We start from the raw sequence: 16,246 nt of genomic DNA on the forward strand, positions 1-16,246 counted from the left end.
ATGAGCTGCCATTTTATTTTTGTTCTCAATAATTAAACTGTGAATTTAATATTCTTGGCAGTCATGAATTGAAGCCTTAAAATGAACCACGGCACAAATTGCCTTTATAGTCTTTTTCTAATGTAGTGGTTAAACCGCTGCTGAAATCATTAAGTAGTGTGCCTACTTTACAGAACAGTGAAGACAAGGAAAACATGATAATAGCAATAAACGTCTAGGGAAGCAGTCGACATTCATGTTAAACAGACAGTGTACAGGAAATGAAAAAGTGCCAATTTCCTACCTTACTTTAACCATTTCCTTGCTTTAATGTGATGGTCTCTATAACGTCTCAGATGAATCTCACAGAGTTCAGTTTGGCAGAAGATGCATCAAAGTCCTTTATTGAATACACAGCACATAGGAACATCTGTCACTAGCCGTACCCTGTAAACCTGACTGTCACACTTATGGATCCAAACAACGTAAGTGCCAGGAGCTGTGTGAGGAGAGGGAAGCATGGAGTCGCTGAGATGTAGCACATTATTTTTAGTGTTTCTTGGTACATTCATGATGCATAATAACACTGCCACTATGATTGGCTTGTTTGATTAAATGTTTTCTTCTTCTGGGCATTTTTTTTTTGGATGGACTGAGCTGCTGTATGCAGAGGACATGTGGTCTGTGTCACTAGAACAGCAGTGATGCAGCAAAGTATTCGGTCGTTCGTAAATCCTGCCTGTTTTATTCTGTGGGTGTTATGAGCCACTTTTTGTTAACATTTACAACTAAAAACTCAATTTTCAGAGACTTAACTGCATCAAAGACATAAAATTGTAATGTGAATGTAACATGGTTAAGTGATAAGCTCACTAAGGGACGCCTTGCAAATTTGTTTCTGTTCTTTGTAATTTAAATATACATAAACAAATCCAGTTGTATTTTTAATCAAAATGCAACACAGCTCTCATTTTCATGTGCATGCTGTGAGTGCAGAATGCTCTCACTGCATGTAGTAAAATGATATAGGGGTGACCAATAGGATAAATCATGTATGTCTTCAACACCTTCAGCCAGAGGAGAAACTATGTCCAAAATCAGTCCCTCATTCAGTATTCCCTACGTAACAGACACTCAACATTTTACTCCACAGTGAGCAGAAAATTGAGGCTGAGACACTAATGAATCATCATTTTGCATCATCACTGACAGGTGTAGTGTTGCATGATGTTCCATGTTTGTGTCTATCAAATGTGACACAAAGGACTGTTGGATTGGTGGTGAACATTTTTACTTATTTTACTATTTTTTCTATAAAACTTTAAAATTTTGTAGACTTTTTCATTGGCATTCTCTTGTTCACAAAGCTACCGTAAAACTTCAATTAAACACCCAGTCCCTTTTACTAGCCCAGTGTGGCTACACATTTTGACAAATAAATATCTGTCTCAATTAGACGCCTGGTCTGGTTGCCAAGCAGTTCATTTTTTTAATAGAAGTTCTTTAGACGTATAAAACCGAGTTGTTGGCAACCTGAAATTATGTGTCTGTTGCTCAATTACCCTGTAGGTTATTCATATTCCTTTAGTCCGTAAGGGTCCTCCGGTTAAAAAGAATCAAGCAGGGTTTTCATCATAATTAATCCAAGTTGTGAGTATTGTTTTAACAGGATAAAGTGGTGTTGTTTCGGTATGCTGGGTGCTGTAATCCTCAAGTGATGTGCTGTCTGTTAGAGCTAGGTCAAGTTAATAATTCAAAATAAACATGTCATCTGAAGCCTAATTTTATACAAGTAAAATTCATATTCATTTTAATTAGGCAAACTGATTGTATTTCCTGATTTTCGCTGAGCAACAGTTCTGTGTGAAAATAATTCAGGGCCTGTCCCAAATAAAGGCCCGTTGATTTCAGTGATTGAAGCAAATAGTAACCCGGGCTATTAATTGAAGTAGAATGGTATTCTTGGCCTACTTCTTGCATATTTATACGTGTACATTAAACAAAAAAATTGAAAAAGGCTATGCTCTCTGCTCACAGAACATGGTTATATTGTTTATACCAAGGGTACATACAGAGTTTGGCAAACAGGCATTTATCTATTTTGCTCCTTATCTGTGTAATCTTCTGCAGAGAGACTTTAAGTTGCATATAATCATCTATGTGCCACTGTCAGGGTGTATTTTAGCTGCTTTTTGTAACCACATGTAGTTGCCACTGAGGTTTTTTTCATATAGGACAAAATGATGAGGGGAGTATTAAAATATCTGATTTTTATTTTCCAGTCAAACTCTTTCCATAATTGACTATTGATTCCTATATAACAATTTGCACACAGATCTTCACATATATATTATCTTCAACTATAGTGTTTAATTGTAGTTCCCATTTCCCTTGGTGTTCCAGGTATTTTGTGAGACATTAGTTGAAAGCCTTTTATTTATATGAGATACATATTTTTTATTTGGAAGGTATTTTTTCTGCGATACTGTTAAAGTATTCTTCTATTTTATTTGGGCTTTTGCTGACCATCACTCTGTCTTAATGGCTTGTGATATGGTGTCATATTTGGAAGTACCTGTACATATCATTTGGTGGGAGTGCAAGCTGTTTATGAAGTCACTTACAGCATATAATAACATACCTTTGGGCTTTTCTTTGTAGTAATCTCATTTTGTGTTTTATATTGCTTGTTTTAGAGCTATATATTTCTTCATTTTGTATTTTTGTTCTATGTTCTCTGTCTGTACCTTATGTTGCTCCCTGTCTAGATCAGAACACTCCTGAAGAAGAGGTTTTTAATCTTAAGAGGTTTTTCTGGTTACAAAAAAGCTTAAAGAAATAAAAAATAAGGAGTGATTTCAGACACAGATTAACTCTCATAGACTAATACTTCAATGCACACAGAACATTCACACTTTTTAAGCAGTCAAGCTTTAGGAGAGTTGTCAGTGGACTTCCACTGTGAGCTGAATCTGGGAGCGGTGCCAAAGTGTTTTAACTCAGCTCTTAATGCCTCTCATTTGCTTCCATCCATTGAGAACAATAGGTGCATTTGTTGACGGTAATGTCTGACACTTTCTGTCTGTCTGGGGCTTTAGAGTCTCCTGAATCTATAAGGAATTGAATTTTATTAAGAACGCAAAAGTTGAGGCATCTACACTGCTGATGTTGTGCTGCTGCCCAGCTGAACCTGCTGACTGCAGGGACGGACAGTTGAGTTGTTGCAGTCGTGTAAACTGTGCTCTCAAATCACTGATTTGTGCTCTCAATATGATTTGATACAGCTGTGAGACACCTGTTTTCAAGCTGTCTCTCACTCTTGGCCCCCCAAACATAGTGACAAAGCTACACCTTGATGAAAAATGTCTAACAGCTGTAGAAGTTAACTGGAGTGCCTCCACACACTATGTCTGGTTTGCAGAGGCACACAAACAGACCTCTCAAAACATTACCCTCCTTGTATGTTGAGTTTGGCCTTTTTCATTTTATTCTCAACTCCACAGACTCCATAAAGTGTTAGATTAATAAACGTATCACATTCACATGTTACTGAGTAATCAGTTTATTGCAGTTAATTATGATACCTGTAGCTACCACACAGCAGCAGGAACAATACCAGTGTTTCCAAATTAAGAACGGGCTCTTTATTCCGCAGAGTGTCACAGCAGTGGTAACTTCATTAATCATTTGTAATTATTAATTATCCCTTCCCGGTGACAGGAACGGTCAGGATCTAATGGTAAATTACATCCTGTAGTTTTTCAACACATCAGACGGATAAGCTGTCGCACAGAGACGCAAAGCTTATCAAGTCAAATCTGTTGGAATAAAGCAGGCAACCTCAGGATGAGCCGAGCTCCATCAAATCTGTGAGACACGAATGCATCACGTTATGACAGATATAAAGTCAGTACACTCTGCGCCATCCTTAAGGGACACTTTGCCAGTTTTCAACTAGCTTTGCAGGGTTTCCCAAACATTCATTTATTTGTGGCAGCCCATCACGATTGAAAGATCTGCTGCCACGTTTTGATTTTTGGAGCTGGAAGGTTCCTTGCACTATTGGAGTATATATACCGTTTAGTTGTTCATCCTATCAAACTCTTACAGCGCAGGGCGTACTTTGGGTACAGACGTAGTAGTAGAATGTCAGGTGCAGTGAAAGTGAAACATCTCTATTCATTGTGCTGGGTCTAAAAGTTTGCTCTCACTCACAAACAACTCCTCCTCTCATCCACTGATCTGATCTCATTAGATCTGATCGGCTCAACTGATCGATTATCCACTTCGGGACTCAAAAGTTCAAAAACTGCTGCTGAGGAAAAAAAAAGAAGGGTTCTGCCTGTGCTGCATTCAGGGACCTGCAAAACCTCTGATATACAAGGACACACGGACATGGTAAAAAAGTAGAGCCTCTCTGTCTATCTCTCAAACTCTCTCAAACAAATACAAACCAAGATTCTGTTACTGTATTGCCGATTTTGCACCTAAAATGCCTTCATAAAAATGCTTTAGTGTACTGTTTGGCTGTAGTGCAAGAATTTGTGAAGAAGCGGTGCTAAACTGTTTCCTGTATCACTAAAATGGAGGCTGAAAACACTGAGATCAAACACTGCTGAACAAATATGAACCAAGATTCTGTTACTGCATTTCCTGTTTCCTATTTAAGTATTTCCAGCAACATATTTCAACTTAGTGTTAAACTGTAATTTGCGTTTACTGTGGAAAAACAGCCAAGCTCTAATTACGTCACCCACCAGCGGAAGCATTTATTGTTCTGATGTAGCGCAGTACGTTAAAGTAATTGTAGGGTTTCTACGTCTGACGGAAAAGCAAATGCCATAGCACATTTTCTCTGTTTTCTCTGGTCACATAACACCAATTACAAAAGTAAGTGTGCCTTTCTAATGTACAGACAAACCAGTGAAAAGACCAGCTTTCCACCAGTGAAATACTTCTTTAACTTTCAGTCTCTGAACATTGAGATATCTGATGACACACTATATCAAACTACAACATCATCTGATCTAATTCCTTTGTCTGACGCTGTCCATCTATGCATTTGTGCAGAAGAGAATAACACACTGTACGGAAAACAAAATCCATCTGCCCTGGTTGTGAGGCTGATAAACAATCTAACTGTCTACACTCTTCTGGAAAAGCTCTCTCAATGCATGCAACTTGGCATTGTGTAATTGCATGCGTATCAGGCAACATCATCGGCTGTATTCTTCTTAGGCTATTATTAGTAATTTGGGATGTAGTGAGAAATGTTGTAGTGCTCGAGCCCTTCAGCAGCCACAGAGATCCTGTTCGCTCATTCAGTGGCTTTCATAGCTGTTTATTTCGTGGCGCTTAATATGAGAATCGAGTGGCTGTATTTTCACCATTTTGTTACACTATTCATACTGTAAATATCTTAAGATAAATGAGTGGGCTACAGTTTTTTTCTAGGTCAAAAGGAAGGTCAAAGGACGCATTAATAAGTCTGGGAATAAAACAAAAAAAATTAAACAAACAATATTAAATGGAGAGCATGAATTATTAAATTCAGAGGACGAATTAGTAACTCCAGAACACAAATTATTAAATAGGTTTTTTTCCCTCCATGACACCTTCCGGGCTTCGTACCTTTGTGTTGATTGGACTTATTATTTTGAGCTTGGCACGCTGGCTGCTGTGAACCCAATTAGCGTGTGGTTTAAGCAGGAAGTGTAAAGAGCTAAGCAGAGAGGATGAATACTTAAAAAGAGAGTCAACACATTAGTTAATAGAGTGGCTAAACATGAGCATTTAAATGACCATCGAAAAGTTATTTCACTTGTTTCTGAGCAGAGCATTGACTCAGCGCAGCCAGATACAATCTGTCACTGCTAATCCAGCCAGAATCAGTGATTACAGCCATTTCATGCCATGCACTAAAGCTGACACGTTATTGATCAATTACAGATTGCGGTCAGTAAAGTCTATTCATCTGGTGCACTATAATGACGCACATATCCATAGAAATGGGTGAAGGTTAGTGGGTCCAGCTGTATTGTTGGAGCCGCACAGTTCAGGGAAAATAGGTGAAGGTTTCCTGCATTCCTTCTGATCCGCCCTTACAGTTAAGCTTTATACAACATGAAGGACATATGGCAGGCCAAACGCAATACTGCCCTTCGATTCTCAAGAGACTATTCATCTATTGTAGAGGAGATTCCAGCAGAGAGCTGTAAACAGGGAACATTAGAAAGTATGAATTAAGCCTTGGTGATACCTTGCAGAGAGGCGGATCAGACCCTTGGCCCGAGCATCTGTGTGGAGCTTGCATTGTTCACTTTAGTCTCACCATATTGATCTTAGTAACAATGGGTTGAAAGATCTGAATGCGTTTTATGACTCAGCAGATTGGTTCTGCAGTTAGTCACACAGGGTCAGGCCAAGCTGGAGAGAAAGCAACTGCTTTTTTTTTTTAACTTGGCAGAAATGTAGTGTCTTAATGACAAGAACAGTGAAACTGTTGAGTTGCTGAAAATAAGAAAGCACATAAAAATTCCCTCCGACACAATGGCTTGATCAATCAGTATGCCAGGAAGAGCAGTGTTTAATTATCACTGGGTAAGACTGGAAACACTGCAGGGATTCACTGACTGGAGGCTTCACCTTTGGATAACATCCAGTGTTATATTCAGCTGCTTCTTAATTGAATGGTGAAGACTACGCCGCGTGCCTGAAGGTGCTGCCGGGTGTCAGCCTTCTGGCTCTGCGGGGCTCCTGTGAGAGCAAACACAGGAACTACATGTGCCTCGAACTGAACGTGAGAACCAGGAATAAAACCTGCATGAGATTTAGAAACTCCAACACCATTATTAGGGTGACAGTTTCCCCTGAAGGAGGCAGGTGGAACTAAGCCCTACCCTTCTTAATCAACAGCCCAGTCACCAGAAGAAAATGTTGGCATTGTACATTTCTGCAGGCCACAATAACGTACGTATCATATCAACATTTCCAAAGTGACGGAGTACATGAGCTGACGGCGGATGGCATGAAATGAGACCAACAAACTATGAAACCGACTGTGATTCAATGAGTCATTGCTGTGTTTTTAGCAGCTTTTTAGGCACCATATGTGGGCATTTTGTAGAGGCCTATCACTGTGTTTCCACTGATAAAAAGTGTTTTGTATCGCTTATTTTAAATCAAGACACCACTGCTTTTCTTGCCAGAACTGTGCCCCGAAATAGGGTATTTTAATCTAAACATGATATTTTCCAAACCATAGCCAAGCGTTTTTTTGTGCCTAAACCTTACCATATGTTGACCACAGCATTACTGAAACTGAAGTGGCACATTTACCAGATGAAAAATCTATGTATTTTTTGGAAGAAGAAAAAAAAAAAGTTTTCTAATTTGACAAAGAGGTAAACAAAAGTTGGCTTCTGGTTTCTAGCCAAGCACTGCTACTTTTGTGAGCTCAAATGACAACTTTTATAAGCTGTAACTTGCAAGCTAAGCTAACCACATGATTCTCTAGCTGACTTTTTTAATGTTTCCAGTTGGCATGGAGCAATGTGAAAATTTCACATCACGATAATCCTGGATAAAATAATGGCAATTCATTATACTGATAATCATCATAACATTCTTAAAACTCCTGAGACGGCAATAAAACATACTGGAATCCATTCCCTTACTCAAATCTGGTCCCCAGTAGGATGCCAGGTGGCCTCCAAACCATTTTCTAATTCACAATGAAAATAAACTGATTCACACTAAGCTCAAAACAGAGCTCGTTTACCCAAAAAGAAATGCCGGGAGGATGTCTGGACAACACAGCAGAGGTCCAGGCCAAGCCCCCTGTGTCCTTAAATCCTTAAAACGCCTCTTGCATATGCCATACCTGCAAGGGGTTGTTGTTAGTGAAGAAAAATCTCCAATGAGGTAATCATAAATCATAAAGTCTCCCTTCATAAATAAATACTAACATATGAGTCTCTTCTTTGTTCACTGATATCCACAGTGATGAGTATATTCACACTTATCCCAGTAAGTGAAATTCAACCAGATCAACTTATTGCCATTTTATCGTACATCATCCCAACCCTCATTTCCAGCTAACTAGTTTTACATTTAAAAGGGTCTTGAATATGTAGGCTATATGATGACTATAGTGTGTATATATAATACAATATAAAATGCTAAAACCCAGAGATAAAGCTACACATCCCAGGCAAAAAGACAGCACATATAAAGAGCAAAATTGTTTTTGCATTGCAGGGTAAGGGTACATGAAAGGGGGATTTTCTAATGTAACCTGCAACCCCACAGAATAATGTAGCTACCGAATTATATGCTCCTTGGCTTTTTAAGCAATGCTAAGTTACAACTAACTAATTAGCCAAGCATGCTAACATTGCAGCTTATGTTAGAGCAAACAAACACAACGCAGGAAGTCTTGTGAAGTATCACTCCTATTGCAGCTCCATGCACACAACTTGGGACAACTTGTAACTATGCATGGATTACAGTTTCTATGCTATGATTTGACAGTTGTTGTTCAGGGGAGCGTAGGGCGTAGGTTTTGTTAGCATACTGGGGAGTTTTGGGGGCCTGCCCGAAAATTTTAAGCGTCAAACACTTAATTTCCTGCATTTTGGTGAATTTATATGCACCAATTTGTGCATTCCTACATTAACTTGTTGCGTAAATGTCAAAATAGAAGTTCTCTGCTACTTGTTTTTATTAATGCGGACAAATGCACATGTTCCAAATACTGAAGGGGACACAACTCCTCTATCCCCCGTGAAATCTACCCCTATGGGAGGAGGGGTTTTGCAAACAGTACTTTGGTATCCTTGGACAATGCATGGTCTTAGCTGAAAAACTCAGCTTACCACTGCTCTTGGCTTTAATGTCTCAGTTGTTGTTTTACCTTAAAGTAATTCCAGATGAAATATCAACACCCCACGCACAGTAATGGCAGCCCATCATAAATTGTCAGCAAGATGAACGCATGAGTTAGCTCACTGAAAACTTTTCTGTTTTCACAGATAAAAAATATACAAGTAACATATTTGCAGGAAGTATTTACTGGAACATTTCCAGAGCCCGACCAAAGCTTTTGATTTTTCTTCCCCAGCAAACAGTACAGATGTACAATATTTCTGTACAGTTCTAATGAGCATCATTACTCCTGCATTGATGCAGTGCCAAATGAGCTCATTGAATTTTTAAAAAGGCACAGTTATTTAAAGCAAGTGATTTGAACATTAAATCTGCATCAAAAATCTGCTTGAGACTCACATCACAGCAATTAAGCATATTTCCCAAGCCCATTAGCAATTAAATGGATAGTGCTGGGGTGATGGGGTGCAGATTAAAGCGGCTCTATAAACTCGGGGTGGAAACATGGTGTATTGGTGAACTCTGTATGAAGTGATGGGGTCACAAAGAGCTCGCATCAGAGGACAGGAAGCTCAGCTGCTTTAGCCTCAGCCTGAACAGATGGTAAGTGCACACAGCTTCGCTAAAATGGAGCCACAAGAATGTTTATGAACAAACTCAGATCTTTACCACAGACTCTAGCTGTGAGTATAGTGAGCCATCCTGAATTCAACTGCACTGTGCAGTTTTCATACGTCAAACCCCTGCCAAGATATTCTCTCCCCGCCTGCATATGGCATATTCTCTTTTCACATCACGTCTTTATTTTTCCTCCCAATCCCTGTTTTTTTTGAGTCTCTATAGGGGGATCAGAGAGGGCCTTTGCTGAGGAATTTAATTTCTTGAGTCAATGCTAAGAAGTGACTGTGTTCTATTAGAGGAAGCACACTGTTCAGGACTATCGCTGTAGTCCAGTGAGCAAGAAATCTCGCCAACACAAACATGATAAGCTCTGCCTGTCCCGGTTCTTGACAGAATGCTGAAATTGTGTGATTGTTACAGCAGTGAAAATCCCTCAGGTGAAAAATACAACACAGGGTTGCTTCACTGCTGCTCCCACTTGTTTGGCAGATATGGGACTAGACACGTCACGGCCGCACCACAATACATGACAGCAGCAAAATTAAAAGCACAAAAACATGAGATATATTTCAAATCATTGGGAATACATTCACTTAGATATTTTTAATGTGGTGCAGGATTTTGCTGACAAACATAACAATTTTTAAATCCAATTTTCAGTGACTAAGCTACTTTATTATTCCTCTAATTCAGCAGCTGAGCAGAGTTTTGCACCGCATAGTTTAACCTCTAACAAAGTATTCTTTTGTCAGCCCTAATGAAAAACAGCTATTGTAATACAAGGTGATAACAGGTGCAGAAGTAACAGGTGCAGTCATGCATGACAGCAGGGATTCTTCATGATATCTTATCTGTGTTTTAAAAAGCCTCTCCGGGAGGAGATTCAATAATGCTGATGGGTGTCATGGGAAGAGGTGGCTGGAGACATCTTTTATAAATGTGCTATCACCTCATATTTTATCCCAAGAACACGCTGTACTTACTTTGCAAAATTAGCAGATATGAGCGCATGTACCACTAAAAACTGAGAAGTGAACTGAAGGTGCAAATGGTTAAAGTGCTGTGGTGCGCTAGAACACTGAAATAATCTAAAATGAGACATTATTAACACCTTCCAAACACCTTTGCACAACACAGCTTGCTCGATCCCGCCTTGTGACGTCAAAGCTGTGCCAGAAAAAATAAAACTGGTTCACACTTTCACTGCTAGCAAGAGGGAGAGGAAAACAGATGTAAAGGGAGAAAAGTTCTGCCTACTGTCGAGGCAGACAGAAAGTGAGCAAGCTGTAAGTGAGGTCAGGTATACTTTAGCCTGCTGTTACCACCAGGTGTTAAATCAACAAGTCGGTCGACTGCCGCCAGTCCGCGGGGTGCACACTCAAAACATGCCACACACCCCGTCAAGGTCCCTGTCTCTAAGAGCCTCCCGAAGGAGCACGCGCATTAAGCATGTCAGCCTCCAACATGGATGTCATTCGGTGCTCACAGCTCATGAGGCAGAGCAATTTGCACAAGCAACTCTGGCTCAAAACAAGACAACCGACGCAGAAATACACAGCTAAGCGTGATGTGCCGGGGACAACTGAGAACAATCAGTCCAAGAGGCTGACATGCAACATGCACATGGTCCATTAGTGCACACACAGACACTGCTTTCCTGTCTCTTCTCTTCTATGAAAGGAAATCAAGTTAACAAGGCTGCTTTTGACTGGCATGCTCGCTGCATCACAAGTCACTACCTATAAAGCCGAGCGCGCACTGAAGCACAACGCTGACATATTACAATAAAACGACACAAGGGGACACCTTCGACATTCATTCATTACAAGCTCTGCACTCGTTCAGGCTTAACCCAGAGGATCCTTGTGGCAAAAAGAGAGTCTGCGTGGAATTACATGAGTTGTTTGGAGCTGTAGGTCACGGGTACAGACTGAACAGCTGTGCTCCTCACACAAGCTACAGCGTCAAGCAGGGAGCACAGTAGTAGCAGGATCAGTGCACCGTTACAGCTGACCACATCAAAGGCCTCCGCTGTGTGAAGTGAGGAAGAGAGGAAAGGGACAGTTTCACTTCCACAGCTGTCTGTGTGCACATATTGGAGTAAATATTGGTAAAGTGAGACTGTTGTTGGGTAAAGTTTACTTTCCTGTCGCACTGCAGGATGTAAGTGCTGTAAATATGTCTGTGATTTGTTTCCCCTTCAAAACATTTTAGATTTTTAAATCCAGATTCATGAAAAGCCTCTTACATGTAACAAATTAATGTTGTTCTAACTTGCTGCCGGTTTAAAGTGTTTTTCAGCTTATCTGTCCATCCACACGTCCCTCCATCTCAGTGGGATGCTCAAAGGTGACAGTGTTTGTCATATTCCCCAGAGCACTGCTGAGGTGCCATGACAAACAGTATTTGGAAAGGATGAGCAAAATTTCATTCAAGTGTCAGTCATCAGATGAAAAGGCAGAGCCAAAGTCAGCTACTTTGACCTCCTTATTTATCTCTGACAGGAATGTGTTGTTGCAATTCAATTTTCATGGAGAGAATTCAGAAAAATCACAGAACTCGTAGCAGTGGTTCTCAACCTTTTTCGTGTCAAGGATCCCTAAATCAATACAGATTGGGTCACAGACCTTTTTTGTTGTTAGATGCGATGAAGACCAGAATAGTTTAGTTTTCGACCAGGGATGTCTGCTTCAGTCAATTTTGCTCTCGATAGCCTGAAACCGGTGACAACGTGGTGTTGCTGCCGTGCATGGTGGCCCCCGAGGTCGCCCAGGTAAATATGCGGCTTCACTTTGAGCCGCAAAACTCACTTTAACACTGTTAACTATATTAGCACCACCAGCCATGGTTACACTGCTAATGGCACTAACAGAGCTTGAACCCTGGGTCCCTGAAACAATGGCTGAGAACCACAGAAGGGTATGAGATAGAGATAAAATGGTATGAAATTTTGATGTTACAATTATAGTGACCAAAGTTTTCATGGTTACTGGTATTATCACAGTTTTATCAAAATGAAAAAGTATTGATACACAACTGAAGACCAAGTTTTATACTGAAAACCACAAATAAAGCAGCACTGTGCACTTTTAGTTTGTTTAAGCATTAAAAAAACATAGCCAGAGATGCAGACTCCAAAATTCTGGGCTGATACCCATGTTTAAAATAAAAATTTGGCTGATAGCAGATGCCATCATCATACAGAGCGCTGTCTCTTCTGAATATTAATGATTAAAACCAAACAAACAAACAAACAAAACAACTTACCACATAGCCTTCTTCTCAGTCCGATGCATGTTTTTCTTTTCAAAGATAAGCATATCTGTCTTATCTCTCTTCTCATTAAAGATGTAAGACGTAGAGCTGTACAGACACTCAAAGCAAACGTGAAAACAAGGCACACATGCACATGGCACGCACTGCCGTCTCACATCATGCCAGAGTCGGTCCAGCCAGTGACTTCCTCTCTGAATCAGCAGCTAGGTATGCTAGCTACTGTTATTGGGGTTATACCTCAAAAAACCATCACAATACTGTGATAAGACAGAGAAACATCGGCCACAGACTTTGGCGATTATTGTCTTATTTGCTGATTGGCCAATGGCAGTCAACAGGGCGAATATCAGCCAAGACCAATGTCAGCTGATAAACCAATGCATCCCTAGACAAAACCTTATCTGAAAACGGTATCAAATCAAAAGTTGCTAACTTCGGTCCATGTTGGAGAGTATTTACCATGAGTTTTTCAAAGGGTGGTATTCAAATACGGTTTTAGTATTAAAAAAATTTGAAATGATAATACTAACCATCTGGGAATTTACCGCAGTTTATCATAAAGGTGGTAACTATTTAATCCCTAATATTGCATATGGTTAACTTAAAAATACTCCAAGCAGCATTTTTCTCTCATTTGTCAACAATATCTTCTTTTGTTTGTGTATTACTTTCAGTGTTTTTACTGTAAAAATGATAAATGATTTCTCAGATCTTTAAACAGCAGGAGTGGCTTTAGGACAAGTCGTCCGCTCTGATACTGAGCTGGGTCATGCACATTAGAGGATGTTCACCCACTGACTCACACGCAGTCAAACTTTATCCTGATTTAAAGCAGCTGCCACTTCTACATCTACTGCCTGACTTCATCAACCCTGGAGAATCCCGACCTAAAAAGAAAAAAAAACTTTATATCAGCATTAAAAAGTGTGTCCATATTTGAAGTTGAACCATGAAACACATTATTGAATATCATAAATTCTGGTCAGTTAACTTCCAAACTGTGCAGCACGGAGCCCATAGGAAGATCACAGAAGCTATGACGGCCATAAATCTGAAATAACTTGAGCAAGCAGAAGTTGAGATTACGAACCAACCAGGAGGCGGCTTCTGAGAGACTTCTACAGTGAAACTAAGAACAGTTAAACCTTTAATAACGGCGGCATGTGAAGACAAGCGTAAATCTAAAAGCTGCACTCGCCATGGGAAGCTGTTTTCACATCTCATGAATGTATTTTCTAAACAGACTGATCAAAAGAATATTAATAACTATTTTAAGATTTTCTCAAGCAGTTCAAAAAGCTTGACCTTATCTTCCATCCTATCGAATTATTGCTTAACCTTTCACCTCATTGAGTTCTACTTTCATTCCAAACACAATAATGTTATATTATATTTATGGTTTCCGAGCACTTTCTATGAAACAATAATGGCTGTGCGGTTCCTGACAAGAACACTGGGTATTACTGCAGCTCTGGAGGCAGATCGCCTTGTGCTTTTATGTTTTTCAACACCAAATAAATCTCACATTATGTTGGAGACAAGTGTGAATTCCTGAGCAGATTAGTGTCGCTTGACTGGTGTGGAAAGTATACTTTAGCTACAGCTAAGCCTGTGATCATCAGGACTATTTAAAGCAACAGCGTGCCAACTGTGGAGGGCGAATAACATCCAAGGAGCAGTTGAGATTTCAGCAGATAGGTGTCATATTATAATATGTATTTGGAAGGAACCCTCACTGTCGAACATGTAATTAATTTGCACATACATTCAACAGTGTATAACCACATCTCTCGCTCTGTCTCTCTTTCATCCTCTGCTACAGATCCCTCAGGTGAGCTACGCCTCAACAGCTCCGGAGCTGAGTGATAACACCCGCTATGACTTCTTCTCCCGCGTGGTGCCCCCAGACACGTACCAGGCCCAGGCTATGGTGGACATTGTCAAAGCCATGCGCTGGAACTACGTCTCCACTGTAGCCTCCGAGGGAAACTATGGGGAGAGCGGCGTTGATGCGTTTATTCAGAAGTCTCGAGAGGACGGTGAGTGTTTCTTCAAATACTCCTACAAGCCTCCTAGAGTTTGTTCAGACTGATGTGAAAGTAGTTCTCGCTATGTGAATCTCATTTTGTGAACCAGTGAGAATGTGTCCCTGTGATTGGACAAAACTGAGACTCTCAAATATGTTTTATTTGAACAACTTCCTGTAGGCAAACTCACTGTGAAACCAATCCAGTTCAGTGATTTACTTTATTATGACGACATCTGATTTAATGTGAGGCATAATTTAAAAAGATGCAGGGTTTGTTTGTTGCTGAAGGATCCTGTGTTTACATGTTGGGATGTAAAGCTTCACTTACATTTGATTAACTGAATATGAAGAAGCAGCTTATCTAATTAGCTACTGTGTTGCCTGTAATTCTAAAGCTGCAACACGCTGTGGAAACTGGTGAACAGATGAAAACTGGCTGAAACAGACAGCTGTCGATGATGCCTTTAGTTAAATCAAATTACTTTAGAAGCCAGTCATGCCATGACAATAATGTATTGTATCTAAAAATATACACACAATTATAACAAGTGCACTAAAGGCCTTTTAAACCCAGTTTCCACCGAGCAGTACAGTTCAGTTCGGTACGATTTTATTTCCGTTTCCACTGTGAAAACTTGTGGATGGAATCGTTCCATACCGTCCCCATTTTTGGTCCCCCCTTCTGTTGGGGTACCTAGCACACTGATCTGGTACTAGCCAGATAACCAGATATTATTATTGCAATATTCAACAGGGCCTGTGCAAAATGTTATGAATGGATTTTAAATTGACTGTATCAGTATGTTGTGTGCACCCATTCCCTAGTAAAGAGGCAAACTCTACCTAAAATGTGTCATTTAATTTAACTTAAAAAACCTTCACAGGAACCTATTTGTCACCGTTTGCACGTGGGAATTATAGTGTGTGACACATCACATTATTTTACACTATTTATCATTTAAATGGATGTGTTATTGGTTTGGCTTTGATGTAATAAAAAAAAACTTAAAATGAATCTTTGAATAATTTTGTTGAAAATATTTCATGGGTAATAGTTGGTTGTCAAATGTAATTTGATATCAGTAAATAAAAACAAACATTTTTGTTGTGATAAGAGTGATAATACATGTTATAAAGGCTATTGTGCACATATATATAAAGACAGGTGTGCTTTGAGATTTTGGCTTGTCCTTTAAAGTCCGAAAACCACTGATCTCGTCTTTTTTCAGGATATGGATATAATATCAATATATTGCCCAGCCCTAAATTAAATTAACTTGAATTGCACTGCAAAGAAATTTTGTGAAGACATTTTACATCAGTACTTAAACAGTTTAACAATGTTGTAGAGATGTAAATGTTTAGTGCAACTTTATATATTTTTAATAAAACATAGACCACTGGGCATGATTTATGCTGAAGTCTTAATTCTTCCCCTGAAATCTGACTTTGCAC

General features: G+C 39.6%; 1 protein-coding gene across 2 annotated transcripts in view; it reads left to right on the forward strand.

The window, feature by feature from the left end:
• Window positions 1-16,246, forward strand: part of LOC125891355 (metabotropic glutamate receptor 4-like) — a 323,715-nt gene that overhangs the window by 211,897 nt on the left and 95,572 nt on the right. For both annotated transcript variants that reach the window (XM_049580581.1, XM_049580579.1), the window contains exon 3: window positions 14,585-14,801. In XM_049580581.1, coding sequence (XP_049436538.1) covers window positions 14,585-14,801 — 217 coding nt within the window. The remainder of the gene's footprint in view (window positions 1-14,584; window positions 14,802-16,246) is intronic.

The sequence above is a fragment of the Epinephelus fuscoguttatus genome, linkage group LG7, assembly GCF_011397635.1.
Source record: "Epinephelus fuscoguttatus linkage group LG7, E.fuscoguttatus.final_Chr_v1".
NCBI lineage: Eukaryota > Metazoa > Chordata > Actinopteri > Perciformes > Serranidae > Epinephelus > Epinephelus fuscoguttatus.